The 17,173-nt window shown below is 36.5% G+C and overlaps 2 protein-coding genes across 2 annotated transcripts; both read right to left on the bottom strand.

Annotated features, from left to right (window-relative positions):
- Positions 1-343: 343 nt before the first annotated feature.
- LOC104241592 (SKP1-like protein 6) lies at positions 344-634 on the bottom strand. The gene has a single exon (XM_009796542.2). The coding sequence runs from the start codon at positions 632-634 to the stop codon at positions 344-346; it is 291 nt and encodes a 96-aa protein (XP_009794844.1).
- Positions 635-1,303: 669 nt separating this feature from the next.
- LOC104241584 (protein CELLULOSE SYNTHASE INTERACTIVE 1) lies at positions 1,304-11,489 on the bottom strand. Its single transcript, XM_009796533.2, has 8 exons — positions 11,293-11,489; positions 10,514-10,647; positions 9,782-9,855; positions 5,991-9,039; positions 3,317-5,861; positions 2,522-2,976; positions 1,877-1,993; positions 1,304-1,742 (listed from the first exon to the last, which is right to left on the bottom strand). The coding sequence occupies exons 2-8, from the start codon at positions 10,514-10,516 to the stop codon at positions 1,584-1,586; spliced, it is 6,402 nt and encodes a 2,133-aa protein (XP_009794835.1). The 5' UTR covers positions 10,517-10,647; positions 11,293-11,489; the 3' UTR covers positions 1,304-1,583.
- Positions 11,490-17,173: the final 5,684 nt, after the last annotated feature.

Consider the following 17,173-nt stretch of genomic DNA (forward strand, 5'->3'; position numbering starts at 1 on the left):
TAATTTGAGACGGAGGGAGTAGTAATAAGCAGCTGAAGGGCTTAGTAAAAAGTGATGATAATTACTTTTTTCTATTAAAATTACTTAATTATCCTTAAAGCTGTAACACCAATAAGAAGCTGATTATCTTAAGATTTTTAATTTCAATTAGCAGCAGTCAAACTTATAATGAGGCTCCAATGACATAATAAAGGAACTTATACTGGATAAGTTTTATCATTAAAATTTAATTTTATAGATCAATCAAAACCAACAAATTCTAAAAAGATAAACCCCAAGGAACTCAAACCAGAAAAAAGAGAGAGCTGGAAAAGAAAAAGGCTAGGTGAACATTGTTAAAAAATCATTCATTGCTCCTCTTCTTGACATATTTGATATTGTATGCTTGACATATTTCTTCTGGTTCTATCAACAACGCATCCAACAACTCCTTATCATCAAGATAATTAGCAGCTATGATAAGATCACACAACTCTGATAGATGTACCTTCAAGAAATTCTTGTCAAAAGTCTTCAACTCGTCGGTCTCCTCCAATTCCAAGTGTTTCTTCCAGTATTCAATCACTTTAGTCATTGTTTTGCTACTGACATTAGGCAGAGGAATGGTGTTAGAAGCACAATCGTCTTTCACCATGTTCTTGATAGATAGCGCCTCTGACTTCACCCTCTTCTACCACCAACTCCTCGGGTTAAGAGCTTTGACATGATGATAGTGAAAAATCTTTGAATGAGGCCTTTTCTTGAGATTATTGAAAAGGGTATATGACAAACCTATGCATGAGAACTTGAAGGGCGTGGTTTATATTTATAAAGCACTTGGAATTAAGAAATTCAGAATATTGCTTCTTGAGACCTCAATGAAGTTATAGCGGGAAGAAATTATCTCTATGGAGTTGAGAGTGGGAAAAGGGCAAATATCTTCTTCTTCTTTTTTGTTTTAACGAAAATAAGGGAAAATTCAAAAATTTCCTTTTAATTTACTTTACGCTTCTAAATCCTTTATTATTTGCGTTGAAGGAAATCAGCAAATTAGACCTTATTTCTTCATGTTTTAGGAGTTAATGTTAGACATATAATTTAACATAGTTAATCAAACTTAAACAGAAAGATAAAGGCAGTATTGACAATTTGGCATTAATCGAAAAATGAGTCAAAAAGACTGTTCAGATGTTAATATTGGTCAAATAAACTTCGGATAAGGAAAGGTAAACAGCAATTTAGAGGAAGTATCTTAAGGGAAGAAAAAGGTTGATTGACATTCAAAAAATTAAAGCAATAGACAGAATTCTCATATCACAATAAGTGAAAATGAAACATTGTTTTCTTTCATCAAACAAATATGAATACAAAAATACAAAGGAAGGAAACCATGAATCCATGTCCCTTCCTTAAAGATACTAAAATGACTCAAGTTACAAAAAGAATACATTGACAAATAGCCGTTTTCCAAAACTAAAATATGATCAAGAGTTGTAAAACCTATACCAGACACTATATACATTCACCTTATAATTAAACAGGAAGAAAGAAAGAAAGAAAGAAACAGAAAACAGAAATAAATTCCAAACATTTGTTCCTCTACCTTAATTTGCATTTTGAGTAAGATTATTAGACCATTGGAATTCTATTTCCAAATTCCTTGAGGGTCCGCTTTTGCTCTCGGGCAACAAAGTGTACTCCCCAGCGACTGCACCCAGCATAACAACACGGTCAATCTGGATTGTGACCTTCCCGAATGAACTCTGTCAATAAATAGGAACGAGTTTAGTAGAAGATCAGAAGTGATAGAAATGGAGAAGTATGTTATAATAAAAGTGTCCCATTACTCGTAAAATAACAGCTGTCATCCTCTATCAATATTATAAAATGCACTTACCTTTCCCATTTTGCTCTTATTCTTGCATGAAATATGGAGCTTCTGGCCTTTAGGAGGACTTTCAAAGGACCATGAAAAGCTCTCATCAAACTCTGGATTAGGACCAGTTGAAACAACCTGACAGAGGAGAAAAACAAGGAATTATGAACCATATGCGGGGTTCAGACTTCAGAAAGAAGCTAACTTAATTATTTTGTTGTTGGAAAAGTGCAATTCTTGTTACAAGTCATAGTTGAATCAAACATCCCCCAATTTTCCAACCACATTAATTGAATTTGGTAAGGTAAACACAACGCCACCAACAACCCCCCCCCCGGTTTCTTTGTAGGAGCCAAGAATGTGGCCCTTTCCCACTCTGCTCTCTTGATGACTCGAAACCAATCTCAAGGTTCCTTTAGTCAACCAGATCTCTACTTTGTTTGTAGAGCCATTTTGTGCTTCTTAATTTTGCAAGTTAGGGTCTTTCAAATCCCCCCCCCCCCCCCACAACACACACACAAAAAAAAACCAAACAAAAAGAAAGTAAAAGTTATTTATAAAATTAGAGTTTGGCCAACAGTGCATGGAAAAAGGGTTCAAAGCCCATGTAGCAATGAGAAATGGAAGTGTACTTGAAACACAAAAGTATTCGAAAATTGACTGTACCTTCGTTTGGCGAGGTGGAGTATTTCCAAGGGTAAGCTTGCAAAAAACGCTTGGATTTCCAACTGATTGTCTCATGTTGTTGCCACGCTTTATTATTACCACTAGAGTCCCAGGCAAACATTGCAATAGAAATTCTGCCTTCTCTTGGAACCGAGGGGGACCTGATTGTATCAGATACTGCAACAAAGGAATGGCATCTGCAGCAGCGATTGATTGTGCTCGAGACACTTCAGCAGGACATGCTGACCAAGCTTGTCGGAGAAGAAACAGTGCATCCAAAGCAGCTTCTTGAGTTGCCTCTGAACCAGTCTTCAGGGATGTCACTAGATGTGGAATACTCAGCGTTGCAGGTTCAGTAGCCCTTAGACGGGGAAAGTTTCCAAACAGTGCATTCAGAGCCTTGAGGTACTCCTCATTTACAGTTCCCGTTGCCCATAAATCTTTCTCAATTGCAGCTACAAAGCCAAGAAATCAATTAAATTTCTATTAACACTAACAAGAAATGACTCAATTTGCACAAAATACTGAAGTTTATAAAAAATATTGGACGCGATAACACGCCATCCCTTCATTTCTTCATACTAGCAGGATCCAAATAGTAAACCATTTCATTAATCAACCTGGATCAAGAACACTAAGGGGAATCCACCATCATATTAGGAAAATTTCTATTTGAGATACTAATTCTCAATAAATGAATGAAAAAGAATATGTAGATAACCAAAATATCATTTTTCTTCTGTAGCGTAAAGCAGATAAGTTTGTCACTATGGAGTATAGGGAAAGGAAATTTACCAGTGATAGCCCTGACAGTTTCACTTGAAGCATACTCTTGAATGGTATTATTGGAAAAGAGAAGTTTAATGAACATTGACGCCTGTACTGATGTCTCTGGATCACTTGAACCAATCAGATCCAACACAACCTGGACACCACCAGCTTCTGCCACTGCTCTCTTATTTGATCTGCTATACATGACAAGGTTCTGTAAGGCACAAATGGCGACGACTTTCATTTCTTCAGTAGGCTGATCTTCAAGCAGATTCACCAATGCCCGGCAAGCGGAAACAGCATCACTGCTTCGAGCAAGAGCCTCATTCTGGAATAGGTCACCAAGAGCAAGAGTTGCCAGTAACCTTGCTTGTTGACCTTGAGTCTGGGGATCCAAAAGATACTGCGATAAGGGCACAATTGCTGACTTGGTGGCTTTTGTTTCTCTGATCTTCACGTTGTTCAGCAAAACCTCAAGGAGTCTTGCAGCAGTTTCCTCGCAAAGGTGGCATCTGAGAAGTTCCAAGAGAGCCTCGATCGCCCCACTTTCAGCCATAGCTCCAGCGCTGGTGGAGTCATCAGTCTCCAACACAAGGAGAGCATTCAATGCACCAAGAACTGTGCCTTCAGAGCCAGAGCGAAGCAATCTTACCAACACTGCAACAGGTACTTCTAGATAAAACTCAGAGCTAAATTGCAGAATGCTGGATAATACTGCAGCAGCTGACTCCCACAAGGCATGAGGGAGTGAAGGGTCAGCATTCAATATCACTCTAGACAGTTCACCAACGCCACCTTCTTTTGCAATTTCATTTGGCCAAGTCAGTGCAAGACAGACTAGGGCCTTCACAGCTCTCTGCTGCAAAATCGGTATACCAGAACCAAGGACCCGCACCAAGGGACCAATCACTTGATGGATAACTGGGTCCTTCTGCAGGTGCTCTTCCAAAAGCAGGTGAGACAGAAGCTCAGCAGCCAGTTGTTGCACGGCAGAAGCAGGAGAATCAAGTAAGGGAATAAGAGGTTCTATAGCTTGCTGAGATGTCAAGGTATAATCAGCGCGGCACTGCGGATGCTCTAGGATATTCACAAGGACCTGCAGCGTGCTGTGTTGCCCATCAGGTCCAAACTCCGGTCTCGTCAGCAACACAAAAAGTGGCTCTACCACCTTTGCAGCAGATGGTCCCTTCGCAATGGTAGCATTATTTGTCAGTATTCTGAGTAATTCAGCAAATGCAGCACAGAGAAAGTCTGGTGCTTCATGCAGAATGTCAAGTACACTCTCGACAACCCCAGCCTTGACCATTTCCATCTTACAGGAAGGCCTGTCTTTCCCCAACTTAACAAGAGCTCTAGAAATAGCCTCATGAATTAAATAGTTTCTGCCATAAAGAAGGCCAACAAGGGGAATGACTGCACCATGTGCTGCAACTAGTTCAGCCAGCTGTTCATCGTCCACTAGTTTATCTAATGCACGGACAACAGAATGATGTGCAGGACTAAATTCAGTAACAAGAAGAGAAACCAAAGGCTCCACACACCTAGCTGCAGCCATTGTAGACCTTATTCTTGTATTTCCAAACAGAACAGAACACAACTCGGCTGCATCACCCTTCAGCTCCATTGAGCAGCCTGATGAAAGAATCCGGCAAAGAACATCTACTGCGTTCATCTCAACATCTGCAACTGCAAGTGCTTTTGAAGGATTCTCACTGAGAAGCCTAACTAATGCAGCAATGGCTGCATGCTGCTCCCTCTCTAGACCAGTATTTAGAATCTCAACCAAAGGCTGAACAGACTGTCTAGCTGATTCTGCATTCCTGATGTGATCTGCTGAGAATAGGTTTTCCAAGGCTTTGGCAGCACTATACCTTGCCCCTCTTCCACCAAGACGTAAAACTGCAATTAGCTGACCAACAGCACCAAAAGCAGATTCGTGCCTGCATATTTCAGCAGTAGTAAATAGGATACCTAATAAATCAGTGGCAGCTTCCTCAGTTGCATCTTGTGGGCCAAGTGAAAGGTATTTAGTCAATGCTTCCAGAACCCCAGATTCCACCATAACAATCTTATTTGAAGGACAATCTTTGGCAAGCTGAATCAGAAGTCCAAGAGCTAGAAAAGGCGCACCAGGACGATCTGGGATAGGTTTTAGCAAGTCAACAAGGGCTGGTATAGCTTTCCTAGAAGTTGCACCAACCCTTATATCATCGACCCTGAACAACCTCTCAAGTGCAACTTGATCTGGGTTACGGACCAAGGCAAATTCCTCCGATAGTGCAACAAGGTCCTTTATATCCTCATCAGCACAACCAAGCAATGTTATGAGTCCAGATGGTGCACCTGAATTTGCAACAGACAACAGAGTTCCCCTGCTACCATTACAGACAAGGCTGGCTACGGCTTGTGCGGCGAAATACCTGTTTGCTGACTCTTCTGATTTCAGCAAATTAGCTAGCACAGGTATGGCTTTCATCGTTCCATGTGCTCGTATGATGTCTCTATCTTGAAATAAGATAGCCAGAAGCAATCCACAAATCCATATGCTGCTGTCCTCCTTGAAATCAATCTGTAAAAGTATTAACAAAGGTCATATAGTGCTTTGGAACAAGATAAATACCATAACAAATTCAAGAGTCTTGGGTTAGATGTGGTTTTATCACAGAAAGAAAGCACTTCAACTAAAGGTAGTACTTACCTGTGTAAACTGAGTAAAAGATTGAGTAATTCTCTCTGTAAGAACTTCAATTGCACCAGCCTCCATAATCTCAACTTTACTTTGGTCATCGCGACTGGCAAGAGCTGAAAGTAGCCATATAGCTATATTGACCCCGGAAACAACCGAAGTACTTTTCTCCGTCTCATCCTTTCTTGATTCTTCTTCAGAATCCCTGGAGATGCTAATTGCAATCTTACCCCCTTGGTCCTCCAAATGTAGAGACTCTGAAGCATTTAGCATCCCAACAAAAGATTGAATGAGTGGAACACAAGACTTTGATTCATTTAAATCTTCCACCACTCTCTGATGATTCACTTTTGCAGCGCAAACAAGAAGTGCACTTCCTCCTATTTTAACCAAAGCATTGGAGGAACAGATTACCCTTCTTGCAACTGAAGAAATGCATCCATAGGCACAAGCAATAGCATCGCCAAGAACAGTGGGCTGAGCTTGGCAGAGTCTTGACAATATCTCAATAGCTTTGTCTTGCAAAACTGGTGAGGCATCAGCAATGCATGAAACTACTGGAATTATGTTATTAGGGTATTCAGCTAGAACTGCCCATGCAGGTTTGATACCACTAGCTCCTTCCAGCCTTAAAAGGAAACAAAGTGCATCTAAAGCTTCTGATATAGCAAGAGAGTCACTGCCAGTTGATTCTAGGAAAGAAACTAATGCAAGAACTGTTCCACAACGGTTAACACAATCAGTTAAGGCAGGATTAACCTGACTAAATTGAAGAAGACGAGCAATTGCTGCGGCAGCATGGATCCTTCCACCAGTTGTGCCTTCACGAAGAACTCTAGTAGCAGGCAAGATAATCTCTTCAGGAATTGCTTTCTCAGACACCTCGGGATCCAAAAGAAGATTGGACAAAGCACATACTGCTTGCTCTGCAATTTGTAAGACTGAGGACTTTGCAAGCACCATTAATGAAGGCAATGCATTTCTAGCAATTGCTGCAATGTCACGGCTTTCTCTAATAGAGAGAAATATTGCAGCAAGGCAGCGCGACGCATCCACTAAGATGGTTTCAGGTTCAGCATTCAGAAGCTTCACGAGTGACCACAAAGTTTTGACAGCAAGGCTACTTTCTCGCAAGTCCTTCCTGAGATGGAAAATTCCAGCAAGAGCTGAAGCAGACTTGGCCTGAGTCTCTTCCTTGGTGGAGCTTAATATCTTTATCATCGTCTCAACTGCATCATTTGCTGCACTACCTTCACGCAACATATCGCTCAGAGGGGCCACAGAGAGCAAACTTTTTAATGCATCTAAGACATAAATCTTAGACTCTGGAAGATCACTAGTCAATAGTGCAGTGAGTTGACTAATAGTTGCAGTATCTGATTTGTGAATCAAATGGTTCAGTGTCTTTGCAGCAATCTCCTTCCCGTTGGAGCTACCATTCTTCAGAAGCCACAATAAAGCAGGAACAGCATCAGCACTTTCAACACACGCACGGATATCTTCACTGTGATTACAGAGGTTTCCAAGGATAGTTGCCGCATCTTCCTTAGCTTTGGCAGACCCAGTTTCCAGAATTTGAACAAGTGGAGGTATGCCACCAGCTGCTGTAATGGCCCACTTACTTTCATCATTCTCATTGGATAAAAGACAAAGAAGAGCAACAGCACACTCCTGTTGCTGCTCTGATGAGAGCCCAAGAAGTGAGATTAACAGCTGAATTCCCTCACGACCTTGTAGTGCATGCCATAAGCTACCTTCATTTTTGCATAGGAAGAGAAGAGACCTTATCAACTCATCCTGAACTTCATTCGCGGCCATTGTGATCAAACCAACCAATAAGCGTTTTGCATCAGAATTCGCAAGTTTGCTAGATAGTACAGTATTCCCGTACAAACTGGCAAGTGCTTCAATAGTACGCTCCTGCACTAGAAAGGGTAAGCGGGCCTTAAATTGCTTAACCAATGTTTCTTCCACCTCCAAAGGGTCTGATGCTCTTGAATTTTCTGCTTTGCTATCATATATCATGAGAGCCGAAGCTAAAGCTCCCAATGTATCAGCTACTTGTGCAGGTGAGGTGCAAGATTCAAGGCTTTGACCAAGACTTGAAATGACATATGACAAGCCACCAGAAATATTTGCAAGGGCACACATCGCATTCTCCTGCAAAGCTTGGGCGTATTCACCCTGCATGAATTCCTTTGAAGGAGCTATAGTAGCATTTATCAGAGCAGGAATACCATTGGAATTTGCTATTTCCTTCCTGGATTCTTTGCTTTGGGCAGAAAGAGATTTAAGAGCACCTGCAGCTTCTGCTCTAACTGGGGCTTCATTGCCAGATCCAAGTAGTTTAAGAAGTTGTTTGGTGGCCTCTGCAGCTAAGACTCTCGCGCAAACAGAAGAATCCTCCATCATCATACAAGCAAGGAGAAAGCAGACATTTGCCTGAGTACTTGGCTGTCCATTATTCAGTAGTTTAACAAGTATATCCACTCCTCCAGCTTGTACTGTTGCAGACCAGAATCCCTCAGTGCTGGTTGAAAGGTTTTTTAAAGCTCCTGTTAGCAAGTCGTCAACTATGTTTCCAGCTTTTAGTCCCTTTTTTAATTGCTCCCATAATACTGGCACAACTCCTTCAGTTGAAAATATTTTTGAGCCAACATGATCCTTTGCACCACCTTGAGACACAGCATATATGGTTTTTGCTGCTGCAATTTGACTTTCTGCTGAACTTGACTTGAGAAGACCAAGGAGTGGCGGTATGCAACCACCTAATAGTACTTTCACTCGCAGTTCATTCTCTTTACACAGAGAACCCAAAACTGTAGCAGCCTGCATCTTTACCCCGAGTGAGCCAGAACGAAGTAAAGAAACAAGTACTGGAACAGCTTGAGAATGTGAGCCAACAGCACTAAATGCATTTTCTCGTGTATCAATAAGCTCCAACAATTGCTTAAGCGAATGTTCTTTCTCTTGCATGGATGACGAATTCTGCCGTAACTGCTCAATGCATTGAGCAACACTTGCTAACGTCCCATCTGGATCCTCCATGCTACTACGATCTCTGCACAATTTAATAGCAAAACGTTCTTTCAGGTTATGTTTGTACTCTAAATCAGCCATGAATATCATCGTGTAAAATGGTCATTTGGGCCACATGAGGTTAGAATGCTGCATGATTCTAAATGATAGTACTATAATTTTTGTTCAATTGCTGCTTTTCTTACTGGTAACAACTTTCATCAGATTAGTATCTTACAACAGAAAACAAAGTACAGGATATAGTCAACTGCAGTTTAAATATTTTCAGTTTTAAAATGTAACAGCAAAGACCAGCAATTTCAAAGCAGAATGAATCAATTTTGCAGCTTGGAGAATCTACGCTATCTGTGGAGGAAAGGTGAAACAATGGAAGCTTATGCATGATTTATGTTTTGTGCAACTGATGCATGTTGGAGTTATGGAAATATGGATACTGCATTGAGATAAAACTAATGGATTCTTATAAACAAAAAGAAGAATCTGGTAGACGAGTTTAACTGACTCCTCATGAAGTATAGGAAACAGTAGCAGCATTTGCAGATATAGATTCCATGAGAAGAGAGCAACAGATGGAGTTTTGCAAGGAAAAGTGTGTTTTCATTTTCCTCATGCAGTCATTCTTATAGCAAAAAAAAAAAAAAAAAAAAAAAAAAAAAACAGCATCTACTGACTATACAGCTAATTGCTTCCCATCGAGTAAAACACAAGCCATAGAACAGATCATTATGAGCCCCTAAACTGAAACCGTTAATGATTAGACTAACCTTGAAGATGTCTTCATGATTGAATGTGGAGTTGGAGGCTCCATATCATGAGGTTTAGCATCCCCATTTCTTTCCTGAAACAAAAAAGAATTGATAGATATTGGTGAGGAATGTTTCACGAGTCTGGGAAATCACAGCGAATCCGGTGATATCATTCGAGAAGGAAAATGTCAACCATAAACAGCATGACTAATATCTTCAAGAAAACAGCCAGTTTAACTTTACGACTCAACAAAGTAAAGATGTATAAACCTATTAACTTTTTTCCTCTCAGTGATGGAATCACAGAAATATAGATTCGAGACGCAGCATCGAGTCAGTGATGCAACCCCTTTCAATTTAAAATGTTTACATTTTTGTACATGATAGGGACAGATTCTTCAACAAAAAGAAATGCAAAAAGAACTATCCCACTCCCATTCCACAAGGCGAGTTCAGAGGAAAAAGGAAGTAGAACAGTGACAACCATCCGGATTTAGCTACGGAGTAATACATACTTAGAACAAGTCGACTGAAAAATAAACCGCATAACAATTTCAATGGAAAACAAAGTATACCAACACTATGATTGCACATAAAACTGCTAGTAAAGACCACCCAGGTAGAGTGAAATGCACCAACGCGTATTTCCAGATCTTTGAGTAAAACTAATTCAACAGCTCATATATCAAATAAATCCCCAGAAAATTTATTATATCGGTTGCTTTTTCTTCTAAAAAAAGGGAACTTTACCATATCATTACTGGCTAGACTGCTGCCATTGGCAGCAGTGAACCTCCAAGCAAGTGCGGCCGCCAGCTTTGCTGTGATCTCAAGATCTTCGTAGCAGATCTACCTCCAAGACACAGAAGAAAGCTAACAGCCTCCTGCAGACCACCAGTAAAGTAAACATTTATTACAAAACTTCTGGAGAAAACCCAAAAGCCCAAAATAAAATTAGCTCAATTAAGAAATGAAGTGTTTTTGTCATACATTAACAAACGATACAGATCAAATTGTAATGGCCTAGTTTTTAGCAATGAAAGTACCACTAGAATTACTTGAGTAGTTTTTATTTTTTTCCTTAATTTTGAGCAGTGAATTACTTGACTAGTTCAAAGCAAAAACTAACCAAAATTCACATATGGAAATCACATAAATCTGAGATCAGATTCAGCAATAAATTGAACAAAACATCAATGCGCAGTTTAGATTACAACAATCTCAAACCAAATCCAACATAAATCCTACAAAATTGATCCAAGAAATCTCAAGATCCAGATCACACACTATTAAAGCTCACACCTTTACCTCAAAAAACAAAACCCCAGATGGGTTTTTCCATTAAAACCAAAACCCACATGCACATTTCACCGAGGTTTGTACAGTTTTTACAAATATAGCCAAAAAATCTAATGAATGCGGGCAAAAGAATTGAACATTTTAAGACTATAGCATATAGAAAACCAGCAAAATCTTGATAATAAAGAATGCAGAAAGACAGAATAGAGAGATGGAGAAAAAGATAAGACCTTGGATCTTAGGCTTGTCTTTTGTTATTGCATTTGGGGGAAAGAGTGAGGTTTCGTAGTAGAGAGGAAAGAAGAATATGTATGAAGGAGTTAGAGAGAGAAAGAGAGATATATTATGTATGTAAGCTAGCAAGTAGCAAGAAAGTAGAAGAAGTAAGAAGGACCACCGACAGACAGCTGAGAATGGGAGCGTGAGTGATGGAAATAGCTCAAGCTTTGGTGCCTTTTTTTCTCTTCGACTTCCATTTTTTACTTTCTTCACTTTAGGCTTACGTTACGTTCCATTTTGGTTAGGCTTTTTTTACCTGAAATTAAATACTCCATTTTTTTAAATTTAAATTCGGTAAATTGCAGGTTGGAGTGTGATATGGAAACTTAAATGGATGAGGCTCAAATATTACATCTTAAAGTCTTATGTTTAATTTTCACTTAATTTTAACTCACGATGTCTTTTATATATAAAGAGAGTTGTTATAGGAGTGATTCTTTTGTGGCTGAGATTCACCTCCGTGTAGTAGTAAATCCCAACTTGATTATGAACACAAGCCGTTCACAATTCACTTTTATTTCTATAGCACATCCAACTTGCATTCTACAAAAAAAAAAAAAAAAAAATCACACTCCAACTTGTATTCAACAAAGGAAAAACCACACTTGCTATGAACACAAGCTGTTCAGAGTCCCACTTCGTCTAAGCAAAGATCACACGTCGATAAATGCAACACTAAGATATAAGGATATGATTTAAGTTAAATACATCATTTGTTTCAATTTATGTGAATATATTCCTTTTTAGTTCGTGCCAAAAAAAATGACCCTTTCCATATTTGAAAATAATTTATCTTTATACAATAATTTATAGTCACACAAAATATATATGCCTCATTTTATATTACAAGTTCAAAAGTCTCTCTCTTTTTTTAATTTCGCGTCCAGTCAAATAAGTTCACATAAATTAAAATGGAAGGAGTATAAGATTTGTGAAGCAAAGAGACAGGATCTGTATAAGGAGAAGTATTGTTGTAAAGGTAAAAATTGTTGACGTATGATAAGGAAGCCACGGGTTCAAACTATAAAAATAATATTTTTATAGAAACGATATTATACGTACATAAAATATAATATGATTCGACTAATTTCATGTAGGTGCGGAATTAGGGTACCGAGCAATCTTTTTTAATGAGATGGAAACAATATAGGAAAACTTACACAAATGTCCCAAATAAGTCACAACTTACCAACGTCTAGCCATTATTCATAGACTTACTAAAATTAGTCAAGTACATATAAAAATTAAAAAAACAAATAAATAAGGTTATTTCTCTCAAAAATCACATGCAAAAATCACCTTCCATATTTTTAAGCATGATTAGAAATATTAGATGCAAGATGGAAAGGAAATTTCATGGACGAGATAGCAAATAAGGTGATGAAATAAATATATATAAAAAAAGATACAATATTCCAAAAATCTAAGAAAAAAAGAAGCTTTTTCAATGCGTATAGTTGAAATTCATTGAAAACATATAGATAAGTCAATATACAAAATTTGAGGAAGATTGGAGGTGATTTGGGCTGACTTTGTACAAAATTGGTAATTAAATCGAGTTCAAAAAAAAATTCTGCGACACATGTATCACGCATGTATCTCACACACAGGTATACATGAATATACATGTGATACATATGTGATACACAATTGATACACAGTGTGATACACATATCATTTTTTTCATGTTCAGCTTTTACTTCGAATTTTCAATTCAAAGCTTCAAACCACCTCAAAACTTCATCAAATCATTTCAAATCTGAGATTCAAGCTACTTAAGATGTACCCAATCTATTCTAATAACACTCGTTCAAAAAATAGCAAAATTTGATACTTTTTTTTGTTATAAATAACTAATTGGCTAATATTAGTAATATTTTATGAATTAGCCAATTTTTATAATGAGCTACTTCTAAATAGATATAGCTGATAGTTTCCCAACAATATATTTGCTAATGTCCTATCATTTTAGTAAAAAGAGAACAAGAAAGCAAGAAAGGTAACTAAAGCACAGGTTGTAGCCTTCAGCTAAAGGCAGCTGAATTACAAGCTGGCTCAAAGCCTCTCTATTTCTCAGTTATGATTTCCATGGGTTGGCAAAAAAATAATCTACTACATTTTTTGAAGTTCTTAATTGCATAGAAAATAAGACAGAAAGATACACCTAATGGGGATGCTTCTATGTTGGATTTATTTAATTGAATTGCATGTTCTGATCTCATGCATGTAACTAAGGTGGTAACAGCATCCCACATGATTAATAATTAGAATAGTAACTTAATCAATAAATACTCCACATGCAATTTGGGAATAAAACTTGTACATAAGTTCTATTGGGATAAATGTTTTTCAGTGATTAAATTCATTTTAAACTTCTCAACATGAAATAAAAGAAAAACAGAGTTCAATATAGCAGGTTCATTTGGTATTTTTGGTCTTACAACTGGATCTATTTTTGTTTTTACTGTAAAACTGCTTTATATTATAATTCAAAGAAAAATTATTGGGTAAGTTATGTAAAAATAATAATTCATTTAAATAATTCGTGACTATTAGTTCAAGAATGATATATATATATATATATATATATATATATATATATATATATATATATATATATATATATATTAAATATGATAGGTAAACACTGTTGTTATATGAAATTTATTTTAGTAAAAGTTCACTAGTGAAATAATCCAAAACATTTCTCTTGAAATGTGTAACACTAAATAACTGTGACAGAATCTTAGTTTTTTAAAACCATGATTATAATTTAATATTGCGTATAAATTTCACAATATCATCTATTTTTCCGTTCTTTGCTTTTCTGATTATTTTCTATGGCCCATCCCATAAATTACAAGCCATGGAATCAAATCATTAGCTAAATAGTAATGTGAAAGCAGAAATTTTTGTTGTGGGTTCCACCTTGTGGGTGTTTTTCTGTTTTTATTTTTAATTATTATTTTTGTCATGTATCATATCTAAATTAAGATTCTAATCATCAAGATTTCGGGTTCGAGCCCCTGTATGAAATTTTCCGGCGCGAATCCGGATTTAGCATGTGGGTACCGGACAGTCGGACACGCAGTGGGAAAAAAAATTCTAATCACCACATCACTTTCCTGTCAATTGTAATGTAGTGCTAGTACTTTGTGTTTTAAGTCACCATGTTTTTAATTTCCATGAATTTCATCGAGTTAAAAATCCATAAGTATCTTAATCTACTTAGCCAAACAATTTTGATAGTGAAAAGAAAAATCTTATTTACTCTCAGTTTAATTTATTAAGTTGTTATTTTGTTTATATCAAATGACTTAGACCAATTATTTATCAAATTAAATAAATTTTAAGCAAATCTTTGGGGAAAAGAGCTTCTACGGAAATTACAAATTTGTTCAATTTTTAGATTTTCTTTTTAGATGTCAAACTAAACATTTCCAACAAACAGGGAAAACATATTTGACTCAAAGCTAACTATTTTACATTTAAGAATTTATCCAAATACAAATTGTTTTTGGGAAGTGTTACTATTATAAATGCTAGTGAATGTTTTCTTTGAAAGACTGACCAAACGCCAATATTTCAAAATCTGAAGGGGTAATATGCGACATCCAAAAGCTACAAGGGGGACAATCTACTTTTAACCCGATTTGTTTATTTCTTTCTATTCTAGGAAATGTTCTTCTTGAATCACTTCTTAATAAAAAAGATTATTAAGTTGAAAATTATAATTTTTGAATAAAAAGTAATTTTCGGAGTTAAGTTAAAAAATAGTATTTAAAATTTAAAATTATGTTCGGACATATATTTTACTTAAAAAATATTGCAGTTTTGTGGGGGGAGGGGGAGGGGCGGATTTAGGGGGGCGCAAAGGGGTTCGGATATAAGGCAAAATCTGTTTTTTACCTCTATATATTAAGTTTTGAACCCCCTTAACACAATCCAAAAGTGTAGTTTAGTGGTTAAGGGGGTTCAAAATTTACATAAGGTTATGAGTTCAATTCCCACTAGATATAATTTTTTTTTTGAACCCCTTCGTGGAGATCCTGCCTCCGCCACTGGAGGGGGGATTCCGAAAAACTTGAAAAATTGGCAAAACCACTTTTTGATTTTTGAAAAACTCATTTTTTGAAAAATCTCCAAAACTTATAAATTTTCATTGAACAAACACAATTTTGAAAACATTTCCAAAGAAAGGGAAAAAAATTCATAGACAAACGGGTCGTTAACATAATCCATTGCTCCTAATTCTTCAACTTTTGCAATTTGGATTTCAGATTATTAGTAACGTAGTAAAGAAAATTATAGTATTATTATTATAAAGTAAGTAAATTAATTTTATATATAACTTAAAAGCCCATCAACATAAAAAAGAAAGATAATTCCTCGTCAAAAATGAATATTTTAGTTTTAAGGGAAAGTTTGTGAGTATATAGCCATCGTATTAGATAACTAAACAAACTGATAATACATAATCTATTTTCATTCACTTTGATATTTTCACGTAATCAGAAAAAATAAAGAAAAGATCAAACCAACTTATTTATAAGAATTAGTTAGCTTGTCTTTGTGGCTTGAAATGACTATCCAACTTAACCTAATCGATAATTAAAGACAACAACTACAGGACTTAACTAACATATATTAGTATATACGAAAACTAATATAGGGAGGAACAAGATATGCACAAAAGTTAAAAGTCGTTGGTTTGTAAATGTCTTGGCCGAAATTTATTTAAAGTTAAGAAGCGAGTTGAAAAAAAGAGAGGAGAATAAATGAAAAATAAAGTAGTTAGTATAAAAATAACCTAGAGGGATGACAATGAAATCTAGCTCTTTTTGTTATTCAAATTTTAACTGCACGAAATTGAATTAGGAAAGGATTAGTATCTCCATAGGGTAAGGTATATCGTTTTTTCATTTGTGTCCATTTCTTCCTCGCCCCCACCCACTGCTCCTCAACCCTAACCCTCAAAGGCTCAAACCAACACCCCCCCCCCCCAAAAAAAAAATCCCATTTGTTTTTCTAAACATGAGCTTTCAATCAATTACAATAGGTAACTTTTTAAATTAGGTGAAGGAACTTTCTTAGCGCGCGCACATATATATATATATATATATATATATATATTTGACAACCTTTTTAATTTATGTCTTTATCGAAGTTTATTCCTGAATCTTCATCTTCATTTTTATGACAGCATATATCTATATATATTTTATTGCGGAAAAGAGACCTATCAGTACTTTTTAGTCCCTAAAGCTATCAGTTGTATGTACAACTTTTTAGTACTAACTAGTATCTGTACCCCGCGTTGTGCGAAGAATATTAAATATAATTTTTCATAAGAAAATTTCACTTGAAAAAACGCATATCCATTACAAAAACAAATAATTAAGGAAGATAATGGAACCTTGGATTATTGGCAATATTCTAATACATGTATTAGGACTTTTCATAAAGGCACCAAATTCTACACAATATTTGGTACACATTAATAACGTTCTTGTTAAATGCAAATAACAAAATATTCCTTTGAACTGATACCAAAGCATCAAGCATTGAGGGAAAGATCTTTGATAGTCAGCTATTATAAACATAATAAGATATTTGTTAACACAAAATACCACCTGTTTTGAGAGATGAGACTGCATAAATTCTAATTATTTTAAGGCTTCTTCATCATCATCACTCAAGGAATTGGAAAACAATTTGGAAGGAATGATTCACAACGTAGCAAGAAACATGAAATAAGCTTCAAGATTATTAACTTCAAGACTACTTGCCACAACATGAAGTCCTTCTTCTATTAGAGCAATTGGCAAAATT

This window comes from Nicotiana sylvestris, chromosome 5 (assembly GCF_000393655.2).
Source record: "Nicotiana sylvestris chromosome 5, ASM39365v2, whole genome shotgun sequence".
Taxonomy (NCBI): Eukaryota; Viridiplantae; Streptophyta; class Magnoliopsida; order Solanales; family Solanaceae; genus Nicotiana; species Nicotiana sylvestris.

Bases quoted from the DNA above. Each gene is read 5' to 3' on its own strand.
- LOC104241584 (XM_009796533.2), bottom strand. The intron at 5,862-5,990 runs GTAAGTACTACC...ATACTTTTACAG, and splicing joins CTTTTACTCAGTTTACACAG to ATTGATTTCAAGGAGGACAG. The intron at 2,977-3,316 runs GTAAATTTCCTT...TTGGCTTTGTAG, and splicing joins AACTGTCAGGGCTATCACTG to CTGCAATTGAGAAAGATTTA.
- LOC104241592 (XM_009796542.2), bottom strand. From the start codon at position 634: ATGGTGAAAGACGATTGTGCTTCTAACACCATTCCTCTGCCTAATGTC.